General features: G+C 38.0%; 6 protein-coding genes across 6 annotated transcripts, besides 8 other annotated features; 2 read left to right on the top strand and 4 right to left on the bottom strand.

Annotated features, from left to right (window-relative positions):
* Positions 1-558: 558 nt before the first annotated feature.
* Positions 559-596: a microsatellite.
* A 59-nt stretch (positions 597-655) lies between these two features.
* Positions 656-700: a microsatellite.
* A 2,355-nt stretch (positions 701-3,055) lies between these two features.
* Positions 3,056-5,416: a mobile genetic element.
* A 4,462-nt stretch (positions 5,417-9,878) lies between these two features.
* Positions 9,879-9,922: a microsatellite.
* Positions 9,884-9,922: a microsatellite.
* A 778-nt stretch (positions 9,923-10,700) lies between these two features.
* Positions 10,701-10,809: a microsatellite.
* A 458-nt stretch (positions 10,810-11,267) lies between these two features.
* Positions 11,268-11,307: a microsatellite.
* Positions 11,308-11,821: 514 nt separating this feature from the next.
* NFIA_051920 (pepsin-like aspartic protease) lies at positions 11,822-13,450 on the bottom strand (the record flags this gene model as incomplete). The annotated part of the gene is made up of 3 exons (XM_001257743.1): positions 11,822-12,768; positions 12,864-13,182; positions 13,256-13,450. The coding sequence occupies 3 exons, from the start codon at positions 13,448-13,450 to the stop codon at positions 11,822-11,824; spliced, it is 1,461 nt and encodes a 486-aa protein (XP_001257744.1).
* Positions 13,451-14,658: 1,208 nt separating this feature from the next.
* Positions 14,659-15,336, bottom strand: NFIA_051910 (tryptophan--tRNA ligase MSW1; the record flags this gene model as incomplete). The annotated part of the gene is made up of 2 exons (XM_001257742.1): positions 14,659-14,695; positions 14,939-15,336. 2 exons carry the CDS (start codon positions 15,334-15,336, stop codon positions 14,659-14,661), a joined length of 435 nt encoding a protein of 144 aa, XP_001257743.1.
* Positions 14,739-14,770: a microsatellite.
* Positions 15,337-16,677: 1,341 nt separating the features above from the next.
* NFIA_051900 (mitochondrial 37S ribosomal protein uS10m) lies at positions 16,678-17,470 on the bottom strand (the record flags this gene model as incomplete). The annotated part of the gene is made up of 3 exons (XM_001257741.1): positions 16,678-16,853; positions 16,932-17,356; positions 17,418-17,470. 3 exons carry the CDS (start codon positions 17,468-17,470, stop codon positions 16,678-16,680), a joined length of 654 nt encoding a protein of 217 aa, XP_001257742.1.
* Positions 17,471-18,745: 1,275 nt separating this feature from the next.
* On the top strand, positions 18,746-20,077 carry NFIA_051890 (purine-nucleoside phosphorylase; the record flags this gene model as incomplete). Its single annotated transcript, XM_001257740.1, has 7 exons — positions 18,746-18,956; positions 19,012-19,090; positions 19,164-19,243; positions 19,303-19,367; positions 19,433-19,635; positions 19,697-19,976; positions 20,033-20,077. The coding sequence occupies 7 exons, from the start codon at positions 18,746-18,748 to the stop codon at positions 20,075-20,077; spliced, it is 963 nt and encodes a 320-aa protein (XP_001257741.1).
* Positions 20,078-20,289: 212 nt separating this feature from the next.
* On the bottom strand, positions 20,290-21,285 carry NFIA_051880 (Fcf2 domain-containing protein; the record flags this gene model as incomplete). The annotated part of the gene is made up of 3 exons (XM_001257739.1): positions 20,290-20,664; positions 20,876-21,047; positions 21,107-21,285. 3 exons carry the CDS (start codon positions 21,283-21,285, stop codon positions 20,290-20,292), a joined length of 726 nt encoding a protein of 241 aa, XP_001257740.1.
* A 1,341-nt stretch (positions 21,286-22,626) lies between these two features.
* On the top strand, positions 22,627-23,380 carry hapE (CCAAT-binding factor complex subunit HapE; the record flags this gene model as incomplete). The annotated part of the gene is made up of 2 exons (XM_001257738.1): positions 22,627-23,136; positions 23,318-23,380. The coding sequence occupies 2 exons, from the start codon at positions 22,627-22,629 to the stop codon at positions 23,378-23,380; spliced, it is 573 nt and encodes a 190-aa protein (XP_001257739.1).
* Between the last annotated feature and the right edge of the window lie 75 nt (positions 23,381-23,455).

Genomic DNA, 23,455 nt, shown 5'->3' with positions numbered 1-23,455 from the left:
AGACTAGCTAGCCTATTTAATAGTAATATAATACTTATTATACTTATAATTCCTAAGTCTATAAGTCCTATTACTATAGATTTTTATTTTATCTTTTAAGTTAATAGGGAATTAAGTTTTTATTATTACCTAAAATTATTACCTTCTAGGCTTCTTCTATTATTATCTAGAACTATTATATTAAACTCTAATATAGAAATATAAAAAAAAATTAAGGTATATATTCCAGGAAGGGTTTAAACTATAAATATTAAACTAATAAGTACTAATATTTAGATATCTAAAAAATTATAAATTTATAACTACTTAGCTATAGATATATAACTTATTATAAGTTATAATTAAAGAATAATCTATAAGATCTAATTATCTTATTATTATTATTATAAAATTTAATATATAATAACTCCTTATATATTTATAGCAGTAATCTTAGTTATTTATATTATATAGTTAATCTCTAGAGTCTAATACTTTATAAGAATTATAATATTATATTAATATAGATAAGTTATGGACTTGTAATCCTTATAAAGTTATAAATTATTAAATTATTAGTATATATATATATATATATATCTATCTATAAAGATATAGTCTTATAGATAGTAATATACTAATAAGTATTATTATTTATAAAGAGTTCTATAGTATTATATTATTATTATATATTATTTAATATATATTAACTAATATATATAAAGATCCTATAGGCTTTTTATTAAGTTTAAAATATAAATATAATTTAGTAATTAATAGCTTTAATATTATAAAAAGAGTTAAGTTCTTAATCTTATTAAGTAATTATTGTCACGGGCCAGTGCCCGATATTGGTCACGTGTATCACAAGACCTTGGCTTGTTGACATGGAGAACACATAGGGAGAACCTCTCTTCTTCAAGCTTTTTGTACACAGTTTATGGCCTAGTTAGATTAAATTTAAGTCTTGCTTCAGCCCTTCACATACAAAAAGCTTCCTTCTACACCCAGAAGTACCATTGGTCATTGGAAAGCCCTATGAAGATAACTTAGGCGCTCATCAGAAACACCCCTGAATCCCTAGTGATTCAGTGATGGACACACATTGGAATGGAATCCTCGCGCATAAGGCCTTAGCGCTTGAGATGTATTAGAAGTCCTAGAAGATCTCAACTCCTAGGCATATCAGAACATTGGAACAGAACATAAAATGGCAAGAAGCAGTGAATTGTCTAGTCCCCCTAGTTGGGCTTAGACATTAATGCAGCAAATCACCTAGAGCCACACCACATATAAGAGTGCTACTACAGCACAGAATGAATGGAACACTATATAAGATGAATAGATCAAAAGACTTGAGGCATTACTTAAGGGTATATTAATCCCTAATAAAACACTGCTAAATCCCCCACGAATCAAAACTGAGGTCATACAGGATAAAATAAGGATGGCTGTATAATACCCTTAGCCATGACTTCCAGACCTAGCACTGTTCACAGGGAGCTCTTCAGAGTGGCCGTCCTAGTGAATAGTGATGGAAAATAAGCTAGCTATAGACAGCGAAGCTATCAGGGGCCCATAAGATTAATTCATATATATCTTCTCTTAACTAGAGAAGATGGCCCTAAAAAACACTAATTTATTCATAAAAATATATTAAAATAACTGCAAACTATAGCAACTTCTTAACTATCTTAAAAACATCTATGGTGATCTGAATATTAAAGCAAGAGCAGTAAGACAGCTTCACCTAATATAATAAAGTAAAGATTAGTCCTTTGTGAAGTTCCTACCTTAGTTAGAAAAGGAATTTACTGATGTAGGTGCTTTTAAATGGCCTGATGAGCCTAAGTAGCAAGTTTTGCTAGCTTTACTTAATTAAAGAATGACTGAAATGCTACAGTATTGTGGTTCCTAGCACCTTTTCAGAGTTAATAACATAACTCCATGAGATTAGTGCAGATAACAACACCTTAGATATTAATTATACTCAGAATATATACTTAACTAGACAGAATAATGATGAGATGGACTGGGTGCCTACTGTGTTAGTAAACCACACTAAATTATACACAAAACACCACTGACCTGAGAGCAGGTCGCCAACATAAGCATGATAGGTTAGTCAGGACGAACTAGACTAACAATAGGCTGAAGGTAAATATCTATAATGTGGAAGATCAGGACATCTCATCACAAAGTATGCACTATCACCAGCCCAACCACCAAACCATATAAGAATTGCTACTGGTTTAGGCGTAAGGAAATGAGAACAGGCAACCTATATAAAGAAAACAAGGCCTATGAGCAATAATGAATCAGTCACTATGGTCTCCAATAACAAAAATATGACTTCAAGGGATGATTTAGGAAAAGAGTAGCTCCTGTTCTGAGCCATGAGCAGGAGTAAAAGGGGGTTAAAAAACTACTAAAACATAAGATACTACTATTTATAGTTAATGCTAGAGTGGATGGAATTTAATTTACACAAGCTCTTATTAATAGCAGTTACTGCTGTTATATAATAATAAATAAGTCTTTAGTCCAGTTATTTAATCTTCTGCGCATCAAGATATGCCCATAAATCCTTAATGGAGTAGTGCTAAATTAATACTAAATCACCCATGTTACACATTTTAATCTTGATATCTATGGCCACCAGCAGGGCTGTGTATTTACATACATTATTAGACCACAAGATAATAGTATGATACTTAGGGACCCATGGCTACATGAAGTAAACAGATGATATTCAGCTAGGAAAGGATACCTAGATATTTTCATAAAGTCTGGGGAGTGGATGAGATGTTAGAACCATGTAGATTGCATAATTAGACCTATTAGGGTGAAGGCACTACGCGTTATGCAGGCTGAGATATCATCTATCTAGCAACTTATACATAGTATACTAAGCCTAGATTACTTATAAATCAGCAAGGTTTTGCTAGATAATATTAAGAGAGTATTATGACTAAAGAAGTATATTAATCCAAAAGATAAGCTACTAAAGCACTATTAGAGATGGTTAGATGCTTTCAGCTAATAATTAGCTGAGAAGCTACCCCTGTACTAACTAGGGATTAATTATAAGATCCCTCTAAAATATAATAGAAATAGTGTTAAGGAGCCACCACCCTATAGTCCCCTCTATAGCATGAATAAGGAAGAGCTCTTATACCTATAGAAGATATTAACAGATCTGCTTGAAAAGAACTTTATATAAGTAAGTCAATCACTAGTAGCAGCACTAGTCTTGCTAGTTTGCAAGCCAGGTAGTGATGTATGATTCTATATTAACTACTAAGGGTTAAATGAATGAACAGTGAAGGATTACTACCCCCTACTACTAATCCATAAGACACTATAGAATATGGGCCATGCCTGCTGGTTCACAAAGCTCAATATCATCACAGCCTTCCATAAGATCCATATCCACCCAGGAGAGGAATGGAAAACAGCCTTCTAGATGTGATATAGGCTCTATAAGTGGAATATGACACTATTTAGGCTAATAGGAGCACCTACTATATTTTAATAGTATATCAGCCAGACTCTATGGGAGTACCTGGACGACTTTGTATCAGCATATATTAATAATATAATCATCTACATCAACAGAATACTAGCAGACCACTGGTGGAAAGTTAGCAATGTGCTACAGAAACTAATAGATACAGGGCTATAATATGACATTACAAAATCAGAGTTTAAATAGGACTCAGTGAAGTACCTTAGCTTTATCATCCAAGCTGAAAAGGGCATCCATATTAATCCAGAGAAGGTGGAAGCTATTAGAGCATGGGAGAAGCTGAAATCTATATAAGATATATAAAGCTTTATTAGATTTACAAACTTCTACTAACTATTTATACCATAATTTGCTGACCTTTCAGCACTATTAATATAATTAATAAAGAAAGATACTATCTTTAAATAGGATGATGATTGTCAACAGGCCTTTACAGAACTAAAAGAACTCTTTATTAATATGCTAATCCTGGCACATTCTAAAGAGGATTATAAAACAGTTATTAAGGCTGACTCTTCTGGCTAGGTAACTAGCGCAGTGTTATCTTAATATAGACCTGATGGGCAACTATAACTATATGCCTATCTATCCCAGAAGCTATCACCAGCAGAGTTAAACTATAAGATCCATGATAAGGAGTTATTAGCTATTATATAAGCATTATATGAGTGGAGGCCTGAGCTAAAGATGGTGCTGTGATTCACTATTATAATAGACCATAAGAACCTATAACACTTTAGTAAGGCATAACACCTGAATAAACAGTAAATGCATTAGGCAGATCTCCTAATAGAATTTAATTTTGATCTCTGTTACTGTCCTGGTAAGCTTACAGTCAGACCAGATGTATTATTACACTGGAGCTAAGATATGCCTAAGAGTATCACTGATAAAAGGCTATTAAACTAGTTCTAAGTCCTGCTTAAAAGGGTCTAGATTAAAACAGGATAACTAACCCTATAACTCTCTGACAATCAAATAGATGAAGAGCTTGACTTTAAAAGAGACATTCCCCTCTTTAATAAGCTAGAACTTCAAGACAAATGGAAAAAAGCCTAACTCTCTAATATAATATACTAATGGATCTCCAACACCTTATTAAAGGGAGAGTGCTGAATTACTACTAAAATAAATATCAAGATAAGCTTGTCTGAGTGCTATCTAGATGACTAGGGATTGCTTTATTTCAGATAATAGATCTAGATCCCTGATAATGAGGTCCTACATACAGGAATTATACAGAAAGTTTATAACTCACATGTTATAGCACATCCAGGATGAGATGCCATCTATTTAATACTATCTTAATAGTTTTTCTAGCCAGGAGTAGTAAAGGACATATAACACTTTCTTTAAAACTATATAGTTTGTGGACAGAGCTCAGTATGGTGAGACACAAAGCATGGGTTATTAAAATCACTACTAATTCCCTAGTGAATCTAGGCTGAAATATCAGTGGACTTTATTACTGGACTACCACCCTCAGGGCCTACAAGAGTAATGAACTGCATGGTGATAATAGATTAGTTGATAAAGGGTGTAATCCTTGTTGGAATGAGAGAGATAATAGTAGAGGATGTGGCAGAGGCATTTCTTATGTACTTCTATATATATTATGGAGTACCACTAGCAATTATGAGTAACCACAGCCCCTAATTTGTGAGCTTCTTCTAGGGAAGAGTATGCAAAAGGCTATTAATTCAGTATTAATTATCTACTACTTTTCACCCACAGACTGATAGTACAACAGAGTATGCTAACTAAGAGATTAAATAAATTCTATGTATATTCACTGTGTACGCATAAGATAACTAGAAGGAGCTACTACCAATAGTTACCATGGCAATTAATAATCACGATGCCACTTCAACAGGAATCTCACCATTCTTCTTCACCCATGGCTACTATATTAATCTGATTAGTATTGATGAAGCAGGGCAGCTACAAGATGCCTTAACTCAGCCAGGAAAGGCAGGTGAAACCTTTATAAATCATCTATGAGAAGCCACTAATTGGGCCTAAGCTGCTATTGCTTCTGTATAGGCCCTACAGGAAGAGTAAACAAACTAACACCAGCAGGCTGCCCCTGTCTATAGGAAGGATGACTAGGTTTGGCTAAACCTTTGAAATATATACTTACAGTAATCATTAAAGAAGTTAGATTAGCTACATGCTTGGTACTGAGTAGTAGATGTCCTGTCACCATTTACAGTCTGACTTAATGTACCCACTGGCATACACCCAGTATTTCATATTAAACTAGTCCGCCTAGTGGCAACAGACCTGTTCCCATCCCAGATTATGGACAACACCTAGCCACCGCCACTGCTCATTAATGGAGAGGAGGAATATAAAGTCAAACAGATCCTAGCTGTATGACGTAGGAAGATTGGACAAGGATATTATGATGAAGCATTAGTAAAATAGGCAGGGTGGGCAGAAGAGATATAGGAAAGACTAGACTCAGTTCAGAACTACACTGTGCTAGATGCCTTTGAAGATTAATACAGTCCTATTTTGGATGTGGTTTGCCAGCAAATTAATACTAGCACCCATATCATCATACCCCTAATGAGGTTAAGGCTAGGAGGGGGGTATTATCACAGGCTAGTGCCTGATATTAGTCACGTGTATCATGAGACCTTGGCTTGTTGACATGGAGAATGTGTAGGGAGAACCTCTCTTCTTCAAGCTTTTTGTACACAGTTTGTGGCCTAGTTAGATTGAATTTAAGTCTTGCTTCAGCCCTTCACAATTATAGGCTCTAAGATCTATAATAACTATATAAAAATTTTTTCTAAAGAATACTCTACTATTACTACTAACTATTATTATTAATTATAATTATTATCTTATAATATTATATCTAGGGACTATTTCTTATCTTTTTTATTTCTAGAATTATTATAAGAGAGTAATATCTTTCTAATAAAATATTCTAATTATAGTTAGCTTATCTTAATTACTATTAAGGCCTTAGAAGCTATAATTAATCCTATTTTACTTTAGTTATCTCTAGTATAAGTACTAAAAATATTAATATAAAACTCTAAGATAATACCTAATCTATATAACCTATTAAGCTATAGATTAACTATTATTAAAATTAATAATAAGTATTTTATATTATAACTCTAACTTTAGTATTAAGCTTTTATAAAGTAGTAAATATATATAAAAATTAAAGTAGCTTATATAGATAAAATATTAGATCTAAAATTTAAGTATCTAAACTAGTTAAGATTAATAGTCTGATAGAATTAATAATAAAACTTTTACTAAGTTACTAAACTATAGTAGAGAATATTATAGCTCTAGTATAAGCTTTATAAAGTACTAATTATATATAGTAAATATATAAAGAGTAGAATATCTAATTTATTATAATATCTAGCTTTAAAGTAATATCTTATAGTATAAAAGAAGATAGTAAATAAGAAAAAAATTATTATAAGTTTCCCTATAATATTTTACTATAGAGGTATAGATGATAAAGAAGCTAAATCTATATTAGATAAGATGGGTAGAATACTTATATATATTTAATTTCTTAATTAAATATTACCTAGGGACTAGCAACCCTATAGATATACTTAGTTATTATTTAAACTATATAGATATAATAGAAATTAAGGATATAGACCTACTATAGCTGCTAATATTATAAAATAAACTATATATAAGGCTATTAAGACTAGATAAACACCTCCCATAAAAAGAAATATAAGTATATATAATATAGCTTAGGGGGGTGTAAGATATGAACTAGGAGTATCTTATAGATATCTAAATAAAAGCTACTACCTATAGATAGAATATACTATTAGATAAGAGAGATACTACTAGTAATATAGGAGTTCTAGATCTCCTAGTACTATAAAGTAATATATATAAGATACTTACTTCTAAAATAGCCTACTCTATAGATATTCTAATAGCTATAGTAGATCTGCTATAAATAATTTAAGATATTAATATATTTATATAGTAGAAACTACTTAATATAGTAGAAGGGAATATAGATAAGCTAAGTTACTTAAAATAGAAGATTAAAAATAAACTTCTTTAATATAAAAACTATATCTATATGCTAAAGTCTACAGCACTATATATAGAGATAATAAAAATAAATTATAATAATCTATAGAGGGGTTATTACTAGTATAGATATACCTTAGAAAGTATTAAGCACAGATACTTTTTGTGGAAGCACGTAACTATTCATGTTGTAATTCCATTGATTGATGATCTCTTTGAAGTGCTACCTACAGGGGAGATGGATAAACAACCCACGTCACGTGGTGGTCCTACCACACTTTTAGTATAAGTTAGTATAAGATATTAAGGTGTATATTAAAGAGTATAATATTTATTAAAGAATTATAGTATATAGGTATAAGCCTTATAGTAAGCTAGAACCACTACCTACTCTTATAAAAGTAGTACAGTAGGTAAGTATAGACTTTATTATAGGCCTTTCACCATTAAAATAATAGAGGAAGATATATAATATAGTAATAATAATTATTAGTCTCTATATAAAGTACTTACTCTATATCCTAATAAGGAAAGATATTAATATAATATAGCTAGTAGAAATATTCTATAAGAAGGTTATTCTACTACTAGATATATTAAAGAATCTTATATTAGATAGGGGCAGCCTATTTACTAGTATATTCTAGTTAACTCTCTATTACTATCTAGGAGTATATAGAAGACTATTAATAGCCTTTTATCTATAGACTAATAGGTAAATAAAATATATAAACCAGGTCCTAGAGTACTATCTATAGGTATATATTAGCTAGATATAAGATGACTAGACTAGATAGTTACTAATAACATAGTTTATCTATAATAATATAATATATAGTATGCTAGATATATCACCATACTTTATACTTATAGGTTTTAAGGTAAATCTATAGATTAATATACTAGCCCTAGAAGATATAAAGATATCTACTATAGTAGATAGAGTAATAGAACTAGATAAGAATTATATAAAATTATATATTCTACATACAGAGTTAAAAGAGTAGATAAAGAAGTAGTATAATAAGAAATATATTAAGATATTACTAAATATTAAGGACTATATTATGCTAAGAGTAAAGAATATTATTATCCTAAGACTAAACTAGAAGCTTATAAGTAGATTACTTAGTCTATTCTAGATTATAAAGAAATAGGGAAAATAAATATATAGACTATGCTTACTAGAATTATAGAAGATATATAATATATTCTATATATTACTACTTAAGCCCTACAAAGGAAATACTAAGTAAGTACTATACCTAGGACCTATAATTATTAAGAGTAGTAAAGAATAGGAGATAGATACTATCCTAAGATATTAAAAAGTATATAATAAAGATTAGTACCTTATCTATTAGTATAGATAGGAAGATAAGTATAATATATAGGAATTCTATAAATATATTAAAGATACTAAAGCCTATAAGTAGTTTATAAAGTCTATAAGGTAGATAGTTAAATAGGAGAACTTTATTAATTAAAAAATCTAAAGACTATATCTATAATATAAATAAGAAATAATATAATAGCTTAACCCTAAAGAGGGAGTAAACTATAAGTTATATAATATAGTTAGTCTAGTACTAGTATAGCTAGAAGAATATAGACCTTACTTATCTAAAGAAAAACTAAACTATAGCAGCCTAAATACCTATAAGAGTTAAAGAGTAGGTATAGATATTAAAGACCCTAGTATAGATGTAAAAGGAGGGGTTAGAGATGTAGTAATAGTGATAAATACTAATATAGGGAGGGCCTTATATAGTAGAGGACTATTACTTATAGTAACCTAGGCCTAAAAAGCCTAAGCTATATAAGTAATAGCCTTAAGAGTAAGACCTATAATATAAGGATATATAATCTCTAAGACTACCTAGATAGTAATAATAGTATTAGCCTTAAGGAGTATACTAGTAGGGAACTTTAAAAGAAGAGTAAAATTAGTATCTATAATAAGAATAGAGTATAAGGGAAATACACTAACTAATAAGACTAGTAAAGAGTCTAATAGTAGAGATACTTAGCCTTATTCTATATATAGCTATTATAGAATAGTAATAGCACCCCCCTACCCTATCTAGGTACCTATAGATACCAATAATAATACTCTATAGTAGGAGTACAGCCTAGACTAAGAAGAGGGGTAGGTAATAAAGATATAGAAGATAGTAGTAATAGAGATAGGGATAGTATAGCAGAGGTAGAAGTAAAGATAATAATATTAATTAGAATACCCCCCTAGCTATAAGATATACTATACCTATAATTAGTATAAGTAGTAGTATATTTATAACTAGGAGAATAACCCTAGCAGTTATAAACTAGAGTAAAAGTAGTAGTAATAGTAATAGTAAAAGTAGTAGTATAGTATCTAGTATAGATATAATAGGTAGTAGAGCTATAAGAATAAGTAGTAGCTATATTTCTATATATAACGTTAGTATTTATCTAAATTCTAATAAATATAGTAAGAGATTTAATATATTTATAAGCTAATAGGGCTAATAGCTATTAATATAGAAAAGAAATAAAGAATATATACTTAGAAGAATTTTAAACTAAAGGAAATAATATAAATAAAGCTGTAGGGAATATTAAATATATAAAATAAAGTAAAGAGAATAAAGAAAATAAGCTAACTATTAGAGATATTATAGGAATTCTAGCTAAAATAAAGATAAAGACTATAGAATACTAGAATCCTTTATAAAATAAAGAGTAGATGCACCCCTACTTAAGAGATAATAAAATAATAAGAAAGAAAGCCTCCTTAATATAAAGAGTAATAACTAGAAGCTATCTTTATACTAGAAGCTATATATACTTTATTAAAGTAATTATATAATTATATTAATATAAATAAATTATATTAACTTATAATAGAAGAATCAGTAACTATATATACTTATAAAAGAAGGAGATATAGATCTTATAATTATAAAGATAATTATATAAATAATAAAGAAGTATATAATAAAGAAGAATAAAAAAGATTACTTATAAAATAATAGATTTAATATTACTAGAGAGGGAGAAGAAGGAGAAGAAAAATATTTATATATCTATAAAGCTAGAAGTATCTATAGCTACTATACTAAGCTAAGTAAGTAATAAGTAAAGCTATTTAAATATATTTATTATAGATAAGATAATAAGATTAAACTACTATATAATAGTATTTACTAAAATAAGTAATACTTTAGTTAGTAATAATATTACTAACTTATACTAGTAAAAATAATAGAGTAATAATAATATCTATTATTTAATCTAACTAATAAGTAGATATAGTTTATATAATAAAAAGAGATATTATAATTAACCTCTAGCTACAGGGACACAGTATATAAAGAGGGGAGATAACTATTAGATATAGAGAATATATATATAGTAAACTATAGGTGGTTATATAGGTAATATATAACCTATAGAGATATTATCTCTGCTAAGGTGCAAGAGATGCTCACACCTTAGTAATTAGTTTAACTATAAAGACATTACTACTACCATGCTATCTACCACATAATAGAGAGTATCCTATAAGTGCTCTCACACAAAAGCAAAGAAGTATCTAGTTCAGACTCTTCTCATAGATCTTAGTATAACTAATGAGATACATCATGCTTTCTACTACCTAAATAGATTTTCCATTCCCAGCCTGTATCATTCTTTTGTAAAGGATATCTTCCCATGAACTACTGTTTCTCTAACTGCTTAATTTTTTAATTTTTAATTTTTTAATTTTTTAATTTTTTTTGGTGTTTCTCATCATTACATATATGCCTATTATGTCTAGCACCACCTGTTGTACTTATTATTATTATACTTTATTACTAGTTTTACAAAGAACAACTATTTTCTTTGACATACCAGCGCATGCTTGTAGAGCACGTACCAGTGTTATTCTAACATAGGGGGTGTCATTTTAACATCAGCACATGTATAATAGAAGAGAACTTCCTATAGAAAGAAAGATAAGAAGGGAATCAGGGAGGAAATCTAGGGACTACTATAGTAGGTAGACATTAGGAGGGGGAGGGGATCCATACAACGAAAATAAGATAGAAGGTTAAGTAGTAGTGAGTTTCCCACTGCCATCCTATCCCTTCCTAATGACCAGCCTACCGTAGACTATGATAGTTGGGTGGGCGAATGGACGGAGGGTAACTATTAGAGACAAGCAGTATCAAGATTGGGGACAAAGGTGTGCCTAGTATCGAAAAAGATGATGAAAAATTGATTTGCGGGGGTATCTACAATCAGCAAGAGTTACCACAAATTCAGCACAAACCAAACAGCTGTCAGAACCATGGCCAGGTACTGCTTCTGGGCTCTTACAATCCCTGCTGATAAAGAGCCCGCTGAGCTTACTGACGGCACTGTCGTTGAAGATGCACCTGTGGGCGCCCCAATTCTTGCCCCGGAGCCATCAGCTACAACCGATGTAACCGGATGAGAAACCTGGGTGGCACTTGGAACAGAATCAGTTCCAACGCCAATTTCCAGTATGTTGTCCTTTGTCGAGTTAAAGTTTGTGTTGGCGATAGATATCTCGTTGTTGGCTATGTCATATACGACATATGCACTGCGCAAGAATGTGTCACCCAGAACCGCAGTACTGTCTCCGGCGGGGACAATTCCAAAGATACATGCACGTGCACCATCCCGGAAACGAAGGTCGCCCGCGTCCAGGAGAAGTTCATCAATCATAACCGTGATATTCGGAGATGAAAAAGTATATGTTATATTCATGTTGTTTTCCGCCAAATTGCATGGCAGGTAACCGACCCCGCTTGAAGGTTCATATGCGACGTTGAGGTCACGATATATGTTCTCGACGATGGAGTCAGGAAGATAGGTCAAAGAGCTGCCGGAGTCGAGCAGTACCGCCGCCGGCAAGGCATCTGATGAGTAAGTTTTATGATGCGACTCCGAGTCGAACGCAACTCCAGTCAGTGCGATCACAAACTCCGAGTACCGTCCGTTGACTTTTTGTATGGGCAAGGTCTGCAGCTCTCCGAGATACTTTTCTGTATTGACACCCCCAAATAATATTGATCCCGTGTTCGATTCAAGATCATTTAACCAAAGGCTGTAGGCGTTGGATCTGATCAATCCCTGGTCGACCATTGCTCGCGGAAGGTTCGAGTAAGCGTCTTTGCCGTACCGACCCACCTGAACTTCATTCGATGGGTAGCCAATTCCTAGCACGCCTTCTATCCAAGGGAGACAGCATTAGTTCCCTACACTGAAGCAATGCAGGTACATGTAGAGCGGAAATTCGCCCAATCCCAGGCTGTGGTCGACTTACCTGAAGAACTAGACGAGTACCCTATTCCAAATTGCAGGTTCTTTAGTGTTGACCCTCCAATATGGAGTATATCAGTTGCATAGTCGCCCACGGCGCCGGTCCCATCAGCGTATGATATATTGAAATCAGATGAAACATAGGCATATGTTGATGAGAAAGAAGGGTCGTAAGAACCGGATATGTTGCAGGAATCGCTCGAAGCCGAGCACAGTGTTGAATTAGCCGCGTTGCACCATAAATCGCTACTCCCAGTGTCGAGAACAAGGCGCAAGGCCTGCTCAGGGGTGCCGAGAGTCACGTTGCAAAAGTACAGAGTTTCCTAGTTGATTGTAAACATGATCCGACCGATGAACCGGAGAGTCAACTTCCGGTGGGTGGGTTACATTACTCACCTCGTTATCGAGCGTTTGGCCGATTGTCTTGTCTCTTTTCCGCCGAACTCGGTCCCTCGCCACAGGGTCTGAAATAATGCTACGCTTGATATCCAGTGAGACCACAGCAGGAATATCCCTCTGATGCAGTGTTAAGCAGGCACCATGTTTCACCGTCAGACACACAATAAAGAGGAGAGAGAATATGTGCCGCATGGTTGGCCTGCTATGATGCTATCTCGTCCAACTACCAGAGTTGCTAGTGAGGGGGCCCAAACTGTATAAAGCGAGAAGCTGTAGAAACTCAGTCATCAGCAGGTATTGAGATGATAGCACACAACAGCTGAAGACAGTCTGGAGGGCTCCAAAGCCAGGACTCCCTTGGCACATACGCCCGTATTGCGCCTCTCGGGTGACCTAATGGCTATGATAGAAGTGACCTACTCTTTGATATGATACTGCCGGTATTGCTCGCAGACAAATACGATGGGTCAATCACCTTCATGTACCAGCACAATAAGGTGAACAGCAAATCATACATCGCTTTGCCCAGCTTTTCAGGCCAGAGTTGCCCGAGGATAGTACACTCGGTCGACCCAGCGCAGTCGGGGGACCGCATAGGTACCAATTTCAAGCATCATAAATATCGTGGCGTGTCGGCTGCTGTCGTCATCAATGGTGGGCCCCTGGTCGCTTTCAGACTTTCAGTAAATTTATGGTTCCAGAGGGCTGCTATGCTCCGGATGATCATCAGTTGAATAAGCAATCCAGTCCACACTTTGACGATTTGGCGTACTACTCTGTAGAGTCGATTACGAACCTGGAAGCCTAGCCCACGAGGCTTGGGCTCCAGCCATCGCCGCAAACAGCTACTATCGGAGAATGCGGAAACTGATTTTCAGATACTGCTCATTCAAGTTATCATCCAATGTTCAAGGTGCGCCTAAATATTCTGTCATATCCCGACTAGGAAATTAGAAAATACTATTGATACGCACAACCCTGCTACTAACACATAGCAATATGTTACGTGACATGTCCAGTTGCTGCAATATTTGAATATTGATACCCATTGCTGGTGGTTACCGGGAGTCTCAGGTACCGTACTCTCAAAGTAACCGGTCCCTTATGTTTGAGGAAGTCTGGTACTGTCTCTTATTAAGTGAATACCAGTTGGGCAGTAGCCTTAAGGCACTTTGCTTCCCGATGGATCCATCTGTAAGAGGGACATGTACGGAGTACACTGCATGCTCCTGAAATGCTCCCACTTGCCGCATACCAATCTGGGCCTCTTTAGTGCTCTCCACGCAATGAACCTACCTACCAGTCTGGCTCTGTAGGCAGCAGCCATTATCCAGTATGGATGACGTATCCCTGCCAATATAGACGACGTACCTCTCTACAGTTGTGAAGTGAATTTAATTCTAGGCCAGGATGTTCTCTAAAGCATATATCGCATTTCTTTCACCAACCCAAGCGAGATTTAGTTTCTATGCACATATTCATATATATACATATACACACATATATATGTATGCATCTTATTGCATAAGCAGCAGTTGAGAAGTACCTAGACAGGCAATAGTGGTTGGTAATTATCAATAGTGGCCATCATCATGAACTGACCATCAGAGTATGACTAACTGAACCTACATACGTACCCGGCAGAACACGACAACAACGTATATGAAGGGCTAAATTAACCCCATGGCGACTTTGACTTGCTCCATTGTCAATTCAGCGTTGGCCCGCGCGGCTTCAGAACCCTGTTCTGCTATAGAATCAAGGTAGTCAGTCTGATCTCCTACAAGTGAGAGATACTTCTCTCTAATTCCTTCAAGATGATTGGACAACGTTCTGGCCAGATGTTCCTTCAAAGCGCGAAGACTGGCTGAACGGTATTCCATGGCTATCTCATCGCAAGTTCGTCCGTCGAAGTGACTCAAGATCTCAATTAAATTCGCCACTCCAGGTCGATGCACTGGGTCATATGTTATGGTCAATTCCGAGTCTGTGAGCGCAGCATTGATCTTCTTGGAGATTTCTGCGGGCGAATCCGTAAGAAGGATCCTTGAGCGTCTGTCGGCATGGGACTTGGACATTTTCAATGTCGGTTCTCTGAGGGACATAACCCGCTTAGCAGGCGCTATTGATAGTCGTCAATTTCCCAACACAGGACCCTTCTGCAAGAAGCAAAATCCACTTACATATAATTGCCTCTGGTGACGGGAAAATGGGTCCATATACATGATTAAAACTATTCGCAGTGTTCCTCGAAAATTCGAGGTGCTGCCTTTGATCGTCTCCGACAGGAACATGAGTAGCTCTGATCTACATCAGTAATGTGAAAATGCACCAACGATTGGGCGGCATACCTATGAACTAGAATATCCGCCGCTTGTAGAACAGGGTATGAGAACAACCCCAATCGCAACCTTGACCTCGCCGCCGAGTCTTCCAGATTTGCGTCATCAGGCAGCTGAAGTTTGCTCTGGACGACATCAGCTAGCTGTTCCTTCTGACCATTGGGCCAGGTTGGCACTTGATCTGGATATTAACCTTCCACTGTGTCATCCGGGAGAGATATCCCATAGAGGCTATTGTGCACAAAATCCAAAACAGTTCGGCGTGCGCATGGACCTAATGATATGGTCAGTAAACTTTAATAACCCAGATTCATACTGCATACGGCAGACTGGTAGAAAATCGTTGAGCGATTCGGGTCTAAGCCAACGGCAATGAGTGTTGCAAAGGTCTCTTTTCTCCAATTTCGTAGCTGGGAGGCGTCTTGTGGCACTGTCAACGCATGCAAGTCGACGATAGAGAAAAACAATCTTGTCCCCTCCTCCGCAGCATTTTGTAGCCGTACCCATTCACGCAAAGCTCCCAGATAATTTCCAAGGTGCGGTACGCCGGTTGGTTGGATCCCAGAGAATATGGTCTGATTGGCATCTGAAGATGATTTCGCCGTCTCTGAGCTACTCCATCTGCGGAAAGCTTCTCTCGACGTCACAGGTTTCCCTGCATGAATGGGAGGTCTCCTTGCTCCGCGCAGAATTCCGACAACTTGACTGCTGTGGCAATTGGATCCCTGCATATCCAATCTGTTGGCGGGAATGGGAATTCTGGTGCAAATCGTATTTGTGAGATGGCTTTCTATTCTGAAAAGATATACCACTCTTAATGCTTAGCACTCTAACAAAATGTTTAAACCACGTGATATCAGTACTACTTCTCAAACTATCTGTTCTTCGAGCTCGTACTACACATAAGCCGGATCCTGACGACAGGTATACTGATACTGCCTTACAAATTTGAACATCTCATTGATGAGTAATGAAATTGCTGCGTATGTATATGCGCCCCAGAGAAAAGTTGGTTGATTACCGAGATGCTAAGAGAATTATAAGCAGAGCAAACCAAACATAACCACAACCATGAGGTCAACCCTTGCGAATGTCTGTCAAGGGGCTCTTGTTATGAGTGAAACGCTCGTTTTCTAAAAGATCAAATACCGCGCTCTGATCCGATCCGTCACTCCGATGACCAAAATGTGAGAGGTATGGCTCAAGCGACTTCTCGATATCGGGCAGTGATTCATCCATGTTCCGGGTCACGTCTAGATTTACCACTCCGTAAGCATATAGACTTGACACGATTCCGGTCAGGCAGTAAGTATAGCGGGAGGAGGCCATACCGAGGCTTTCGTGATCCCACACATTTGCTTTCATACCAACGCCATAAAACGCATGTTTACGTAAAAAAGCCAGCCATGCCTGTACAGCTTGGGGATGCCCATCTTTGATCTGAATCAACCGGCGGAGGGTTATTCGCTCGAAGTTCTCCTGACTTTTCTTGTGAACGAAATTGCTTCGCGGGAAAGTCCAGCGCTCAACGATCCGTGGCAGAGGAACCGGCCCAGAAACAGGAAGTTCCAGGTAATATGCAGCGCGTACAGCAAAGTCAGCAAAAAACTCTAAGTTGCGAACGCTATAAGACCTGAGTTGAAGATCGCAGACTGGCAGACCAAATTCAGGCTTCCTCCGAAGTGGCCGAAGATACAACGCTTGTACGCTCCGCGGGAGTCGGGCCTTCTGACCAACACTGTCCAAGCGCTCTGACCTAATTACCGATGAGCATGGTGGCGCAGCATAAGATTCCTGCAGAGAACTAGATCACCAACCATTCTTTGACGTCTGAACCTGACGAAGGCGCTGGAGTCCTCGATCTGAGCATGGTTTGTTAGTCCAGGGACTTTACCAAATAGAAATGAATCCAACAGGTGAAAAAGGCATCTCTAACAATTCTGAGCTTGTGACTGAATCGCTGCGAGACTCAGACGGCCTAGAGTTTGCGATGTCCAGCTCGGCTGAAGAGGCGATGCTGCGAGAGGCGGATACGGCGAACTTTTTTTTTTTAGTAAGATCAGTTTCACAGGGCACACTTGTGATAAGGAAAATCACTGCTGAATACCTTCAGATGCCTAGCAGCTCGTAAATGAAAACGTTGACCGAGGGAAATTGACATAGTGTATCTGGGCAGGATGACTGATAGGTAGCTAACAGACACACAATCCTGTCAACTTTTGCGAAGTCGCGGAGATACCTTGGCTTTTCTGCCAGGCACAACTAAAGCAGAAGTTCCGGTCAATTAGAGATTCTGCTGACCGCCTTGACTACCTTAGGTAACACTGCCCTCCATCTAGTAGCAAAGTGACAAGTCGACGCATTAATATTATCGTTCCAGAATATTTATACCTAACTACATCCATCATTATTATGCTGAGTGCTCACCAGGCAATCTAAGATTATAAGTCAATTTACCTTCATCACATGAGCAGGTGAATATTCTCTACTGTCTTCCACATAGTTGTTCCTGCCCCATACCAACAGATATTTTACACCACTGCATGGGTCGACTGCAGTCGATCATTGTATCCTACATTTTATGATATAGTCTGTGATCCTTGAAGAATTATCAGCTTACTTGTCGAACTTTCAAATTTGGAGGAGATATCTGGCTGCGCTGCGCGCATGTACCTAGTACATGTAGAGTAGTGAAACTATGCAGCAATAAGGTCACTCCTATACTAGCTAGCCTGTACTCAGTTAGTGGCTGAAGCAAAGCAATATTCATTGAAGCAGATTAATATTACTAATGCCTAAGAAGCACCTGTTATTCTGAACTCCCATTCTGTTATGAGTGATGTATTATCACACCTGAGGCAAGTTACCACTGCTTGATTAGAGCTTAGTTAATAAACTGTTTCTAGTCATGAAGGAGAATGAGCACGTACATCCTCTCATCTCACAGCTAAAACAGACTGTCGTACGTGGAGAGAGTGATACCTTAGCCCTCTGGGATCCACAAAACCTCTGGGATTGGCGCTTACCTCTTCATAGTTAGGGTAAGCTAGAGAATACTTTAGAGCATTGAACGCATCTAAACAGAAAATGGAACTTCATTTCCTCGCCTCACATTTCCACTAATTAGTCTAACCCAGAGCACAGAATGTTGCTAGAAGCACCAAAAGACAAGTCACTTTACAAAGAGGCTGTTGAAGCTTTTTCATTCTTAAAGGAACGTCTACCTGAAACTCTACAACACCCTCGTGTTGCAGTTATTTGTGGCTCCGGTTTAGGAGAACTCGCAAATACCATCCATGATGAGCCGCGAGCAGAATTTGAATATTCTTCCATACCCCATTTCCCTTGTCTGACAGGTAAAAATGAAGCCTTGAAGCTCAACATCAACCCACTGTTTTCTGACCTCTGAAGTGCCCGGACATGCGGGAAAGCTCGTCTTTGGACTACTTGCCGACCATATCCCAGTTGTTCTCATGGTGGGCCGTGCACAGTGAGAGCCCTCAATTCATTCCCCCACTCACTATCATTATTGAAAATCGTTTAATATTTTATTTCGCATGCAGCTACTATGAGGGTCACTCAATACATCAAGTGACATTTCCAATCCGAGTTTTTAAGCTTCTTGGAATTGAGACTATTGTTTGTGAGAACCCCGCGCTCTCCGGCACGAGACATTTTTAGTAATCGTGCACAAATAAATAGTAACAAACGCCGCCGGAGGACTCAATACCGAATATGCGGTTGGAGACATCGTGATCATCAACGATGTATGTCAAATAAACATGTAAGGATGCTGCAAGCTAGGTATACTGACACTGTCGAACAATTGCAGCACATCTTCCCTGCAGGATTCGCAGGAACACATCCCCTGCGAGGTCCAAACCCGGAGGAATTCGGACCCAGATTCCCTCCTCTGTCTGACGCATACGATCTCGAGCTCCGTCGCCATGCACACCAGGCATGGAAAGCAGTGATAAGCGAAAACAGTAAACGAAGACTACACGAGGGTGTGTATGCCTTTGTTGCGGGTCCCAGGTTAGTAACTATTTCTCCAGGACCATAAATTTGTATGCAGCCATACACTAATCATTCACAGTTACGAAACTCGGGCTGAGTGTCGTATGCTTCGCCAAGTTGGGGCTGATCTGGTTGGCATGTCAACCGTACCAGAAATAATCGTCGCGAGGCACTGCGGCATTAGGGTACTGGCGTTCAGCTTGGTAACCAATAATGCGGTCCTCTCTCCAGTTCCCCGAGGAGATGATCATCTGCTTCAAGCCAAGGACGTGAGAGAGCTGGATTCCATATTGCAAGAAGGCAAGGCAAACCACGAAGAAGTCCTCGAAGCTGGCCGCACAGCAGCCATCGATATGCAGGTAAGCATCCACATAGAGCGGCTTATGTGTATGAATTGGTATTGATAGGGTAGCAGAAACTCGTCGTGAGGGCCATATCAAATGTCCATGGGCGCCGATAGTGTCCACTCTGTGAGTGGGTCAAAGGTTCGGTCTGCCTCAAGAAGCAAATGCGACGATTGGACAAGGAGCGTGCAAGAGCAACTTTCTGAGACGATCGTCATGACGAGACCTCTTCACAAGTGGCTAGGAAATGGCAAGTCAGCAGAATAACTCGACCGCTGTACCGAACCCTTCGCTGGATTCATGTCCTTCAACATCTGCGAAGTTTGTCTCACTTTTTTTGACGGTTTCTTTTCGCACGAAGGTTACTGTAGAATGATCTTTTGCCGCTTTGCTTCGATGTTTGAATCTCCCTGTATTTAGAAGCAAAGCGTTTGGTTTCCCGCTCCAAAGCCAAGACATCTTCAACGAAAGTCTTCTTGCGGTCTTTCTTGGCGATGCGACCGCTGAAGAATTCCGTTGGACCCTCAATGATTGTTCCCAACTGAGAATATTTTGGAGGCTGTGCCTTGCCGCCTTCTTTCTTGTAATGCCTCTTGGGATCTAATACAGAACGCATCCTGATGAGTTGAAGATCTCTTTTGAGCTCTGTTGTCAATTCTGTCTTTGGAAGATGGAACCAATCGGCACCGGCAGTTGGCTTTTCCTGTGAAAGACATTAGCAAAGAACCATCAATAGGTCACAAGACGAGCTAATGTGATGAGATTATGCTCAGAGTAACTATGAAATTATGCTCTCATTGGCGCAGCGCAGCCCAATACGGACTGTTGAAGCTGCATCAAGGGCTTACGCAGTGGGAAATTTTCCTCATAGCATGGATAGGGAAAGGGCGAGAAAAGATAATCAAGCATCTTACCTTATGTGTTGAGGAGTTGAGGGAAGCCTGCTGGGTTTTAAGAGTGGACAAGCTCTTGTTAGATAAACTCATTTGCAGGGGATCGATGATGCGTTTCGTGTCAGCCAAGGCAACATCGTCTCGCTGCGCAATATAAGATTGTAATGAGGAGTCCGTTGCTAACTTCGGAATGCTGCAATAACCACACAATCAGCAACAACTCAATTGACCCTTGGGTGATAAGACTCTTACTTCAAGAAGGGCTTTCCCGAGTGGCCAATGGCTTGGTCCTGCGGAGTGCTCGTTGGCTGAACTTTACATGTTTGCAATCGAGACTCAGCCTCAAGAAGCAGCTGCTCGATATCTTGATCATTCAAGGCACCCTCTTCGAGAGAATGCAGTGCAACTTTGCCACATGCTTCTAGTTGCATATTCGTGGGAACGTGGTGTAGAGGAGATAAAGCAAAGCAGTGAGGAAAGATTCGAGAAAGAATTTATGGTGCAAAATCCAAGTCCCGTTTAGCTGTGTTGGGGATAGTTAAATCCCGTGATCAAGGCTATTAGTCATCATAATACGTGTAAGTTAACGTTAACTAAACAAGCGGGCCATGTAGGCCAGCGGGCCACCTCTACATTAGAAAATGGCCCTTCTTTGGACTTTGATATCTCAACCAAAGCACCTGTTAAGAGCTTAAAAGTAAGGAATATAGTTTAGTATACTATTTAATATTTATAGAGGCTTTTATTATGTCTTAACATATACTAATATCTTGAGTAATGTAAATTACAGCTGTTATTTTCATACTTTGAGTAAATTTAAGAATATACAGTAGAATCAATTTTAAAAATCCTAAGAAATAATTTCTGAACTATTTCACTTACGCATACTATATATCTAAATTGCACTTTATAAATTTCATCTTTGGGTGAGATATAGTAGTCTTAAAAATGGCCCTTTTCTATGGTACGGTGCGTAATGCTTGGCGCCTGTTTCAGCGCGCTCCTTTGACGTCGACATCTTTGTAGCAACCCAAGTAGTAACATATCGACAGTTCGCAATCTATTGCAATATTATTCTGCATCTCGGACACGGCGAAGAAACTTGACGTTTGTTATTTTTGATATATTATATTCACAGGGATCGGAACCGCCTACCGCGTCGCACCGTCAGTCACCTAGCAACGCCTTTGGGAGAACCCTCTCGCGATACATCCACTGTTGTCTCAAAGTGCTGAAATACTCCATTTCTTGTACTTGCCGCTTCGGTTGATTTCGTCGTTTCCAGAAAATCTCAGACATGGAACAGTCTTCGCAGAGTACCGGACAGCAGCAAGGTAGACAGCAGCCAGTGTATGACACCAGGAACGGCGGACATTATGGTGAGTAGTATCTGTCCATAGAGATTCTATGTTCTCAACATCTCATCAAATGTCGAAACTAATTCGTTGTTGTAGGTGCCAGTGCTGCGGTATGGTGGACTCGGATCAGCGCAACCATTATCTAGCTCGTGATAAAAACTGACTTGCAATATGACAGCTTTCAGCGCAGGGGTATGCCCCCGTCGCTGAGCTTTATACGGGAACATGGGCAAATGCAAGTAACCAAACCTAGTGATTTTCATTATACTGATGATAGGAAAGGTCAATCAAGGGCTACAAGGCACAGCCCGCGACATACTAACGACCTACTGGCAACACATTATCAACCATCTCGAATCGGACAATCATGACTACAAAATTCACCAATTGCCACTGGCCCGTATAAAAAAGGTCATGAAGGCAGATCCTGAGGTGAAGATGATATCCGCTGAAGCGCCTATATTATTTGCGAAAGGCTGCGATATCTTCATCACAGAACTCACTATGCGGGCTTGGATACATGCTGAGGATAACAAGCGACGCACGTTGCAAAGATCAGATATCGCAGCGGCCTTATCCAAATCTGATATGTTTGATTTCCTCATCGACATAGTGCCTCGTGAAGAAGCAACATCGCATGCGAAACGATCGAGCCAGACAACTGCAGGTGCTGCAGGTTCCTCTGCTGCGACAGGTGCCCAACTGCCACCTTCTCAACATGGTGTTCAACATCCTCCGCACCATATGGGTCCCCCAGATTACGGTTCTCTGGGGCAACATGGCATTGGACAAGACCAAGAATATCGACAGCCAACGATGTACGGGGGAGCCGTTCAGTCGGATCCAACGGCCGCATATGGACAGCCGCAATCCCAAATCTTTGAAGGAATGTACAATCCTTACCCACATCTTCCGCCACAGCAGGTATGCCAAAACTCTCCTTAACGTATTTGATGTCCGCTGTGCGGCATTTCGGTACGCGGTTCAGCTAACCGTGTTCATTTCGAAAGTGATTATTTGCAGAGGTTCAAGTCTTCATGGACAGGTTACGAGTATACTGGAAGTTCATTTTCACGGCGCCGTTCTCATCTTTTTTTGTTGCTAGTATTATGATGGATTTTGTGCCTTTAACTACCGTGGAGTTTCCAAATGGAATCAGCCAGAGTAGTTCGCAGTATGCTTAACATCGACCCCGGGCCCTAATTCTATTTCAGCTAGAAGTAAGGGTTTGGTTGGGCAGATG

The sequence above is a fragment of the Aspergillus fischeri genome, genomic scaffold (genome assembly GCF_000149645.3).
Source record: "Aspergillus fischeri NRRL 181 1099437636266 genomic scaffold, whole genome shotgun sequence".
In the NCBI taxonomy this organism is placed as follows: Eukaryota; Fungi; Ascomycota; class Eurotiomycetes; order Eurotiales; family Aspergillaceae; genus Aspergillus; species Aspergillus fischeri.
The sequence above is the reverse complement of the archived record's forward strand: the minus strand, read 5'-3'. Positions and strand labels throughout refer to the sequence as shown.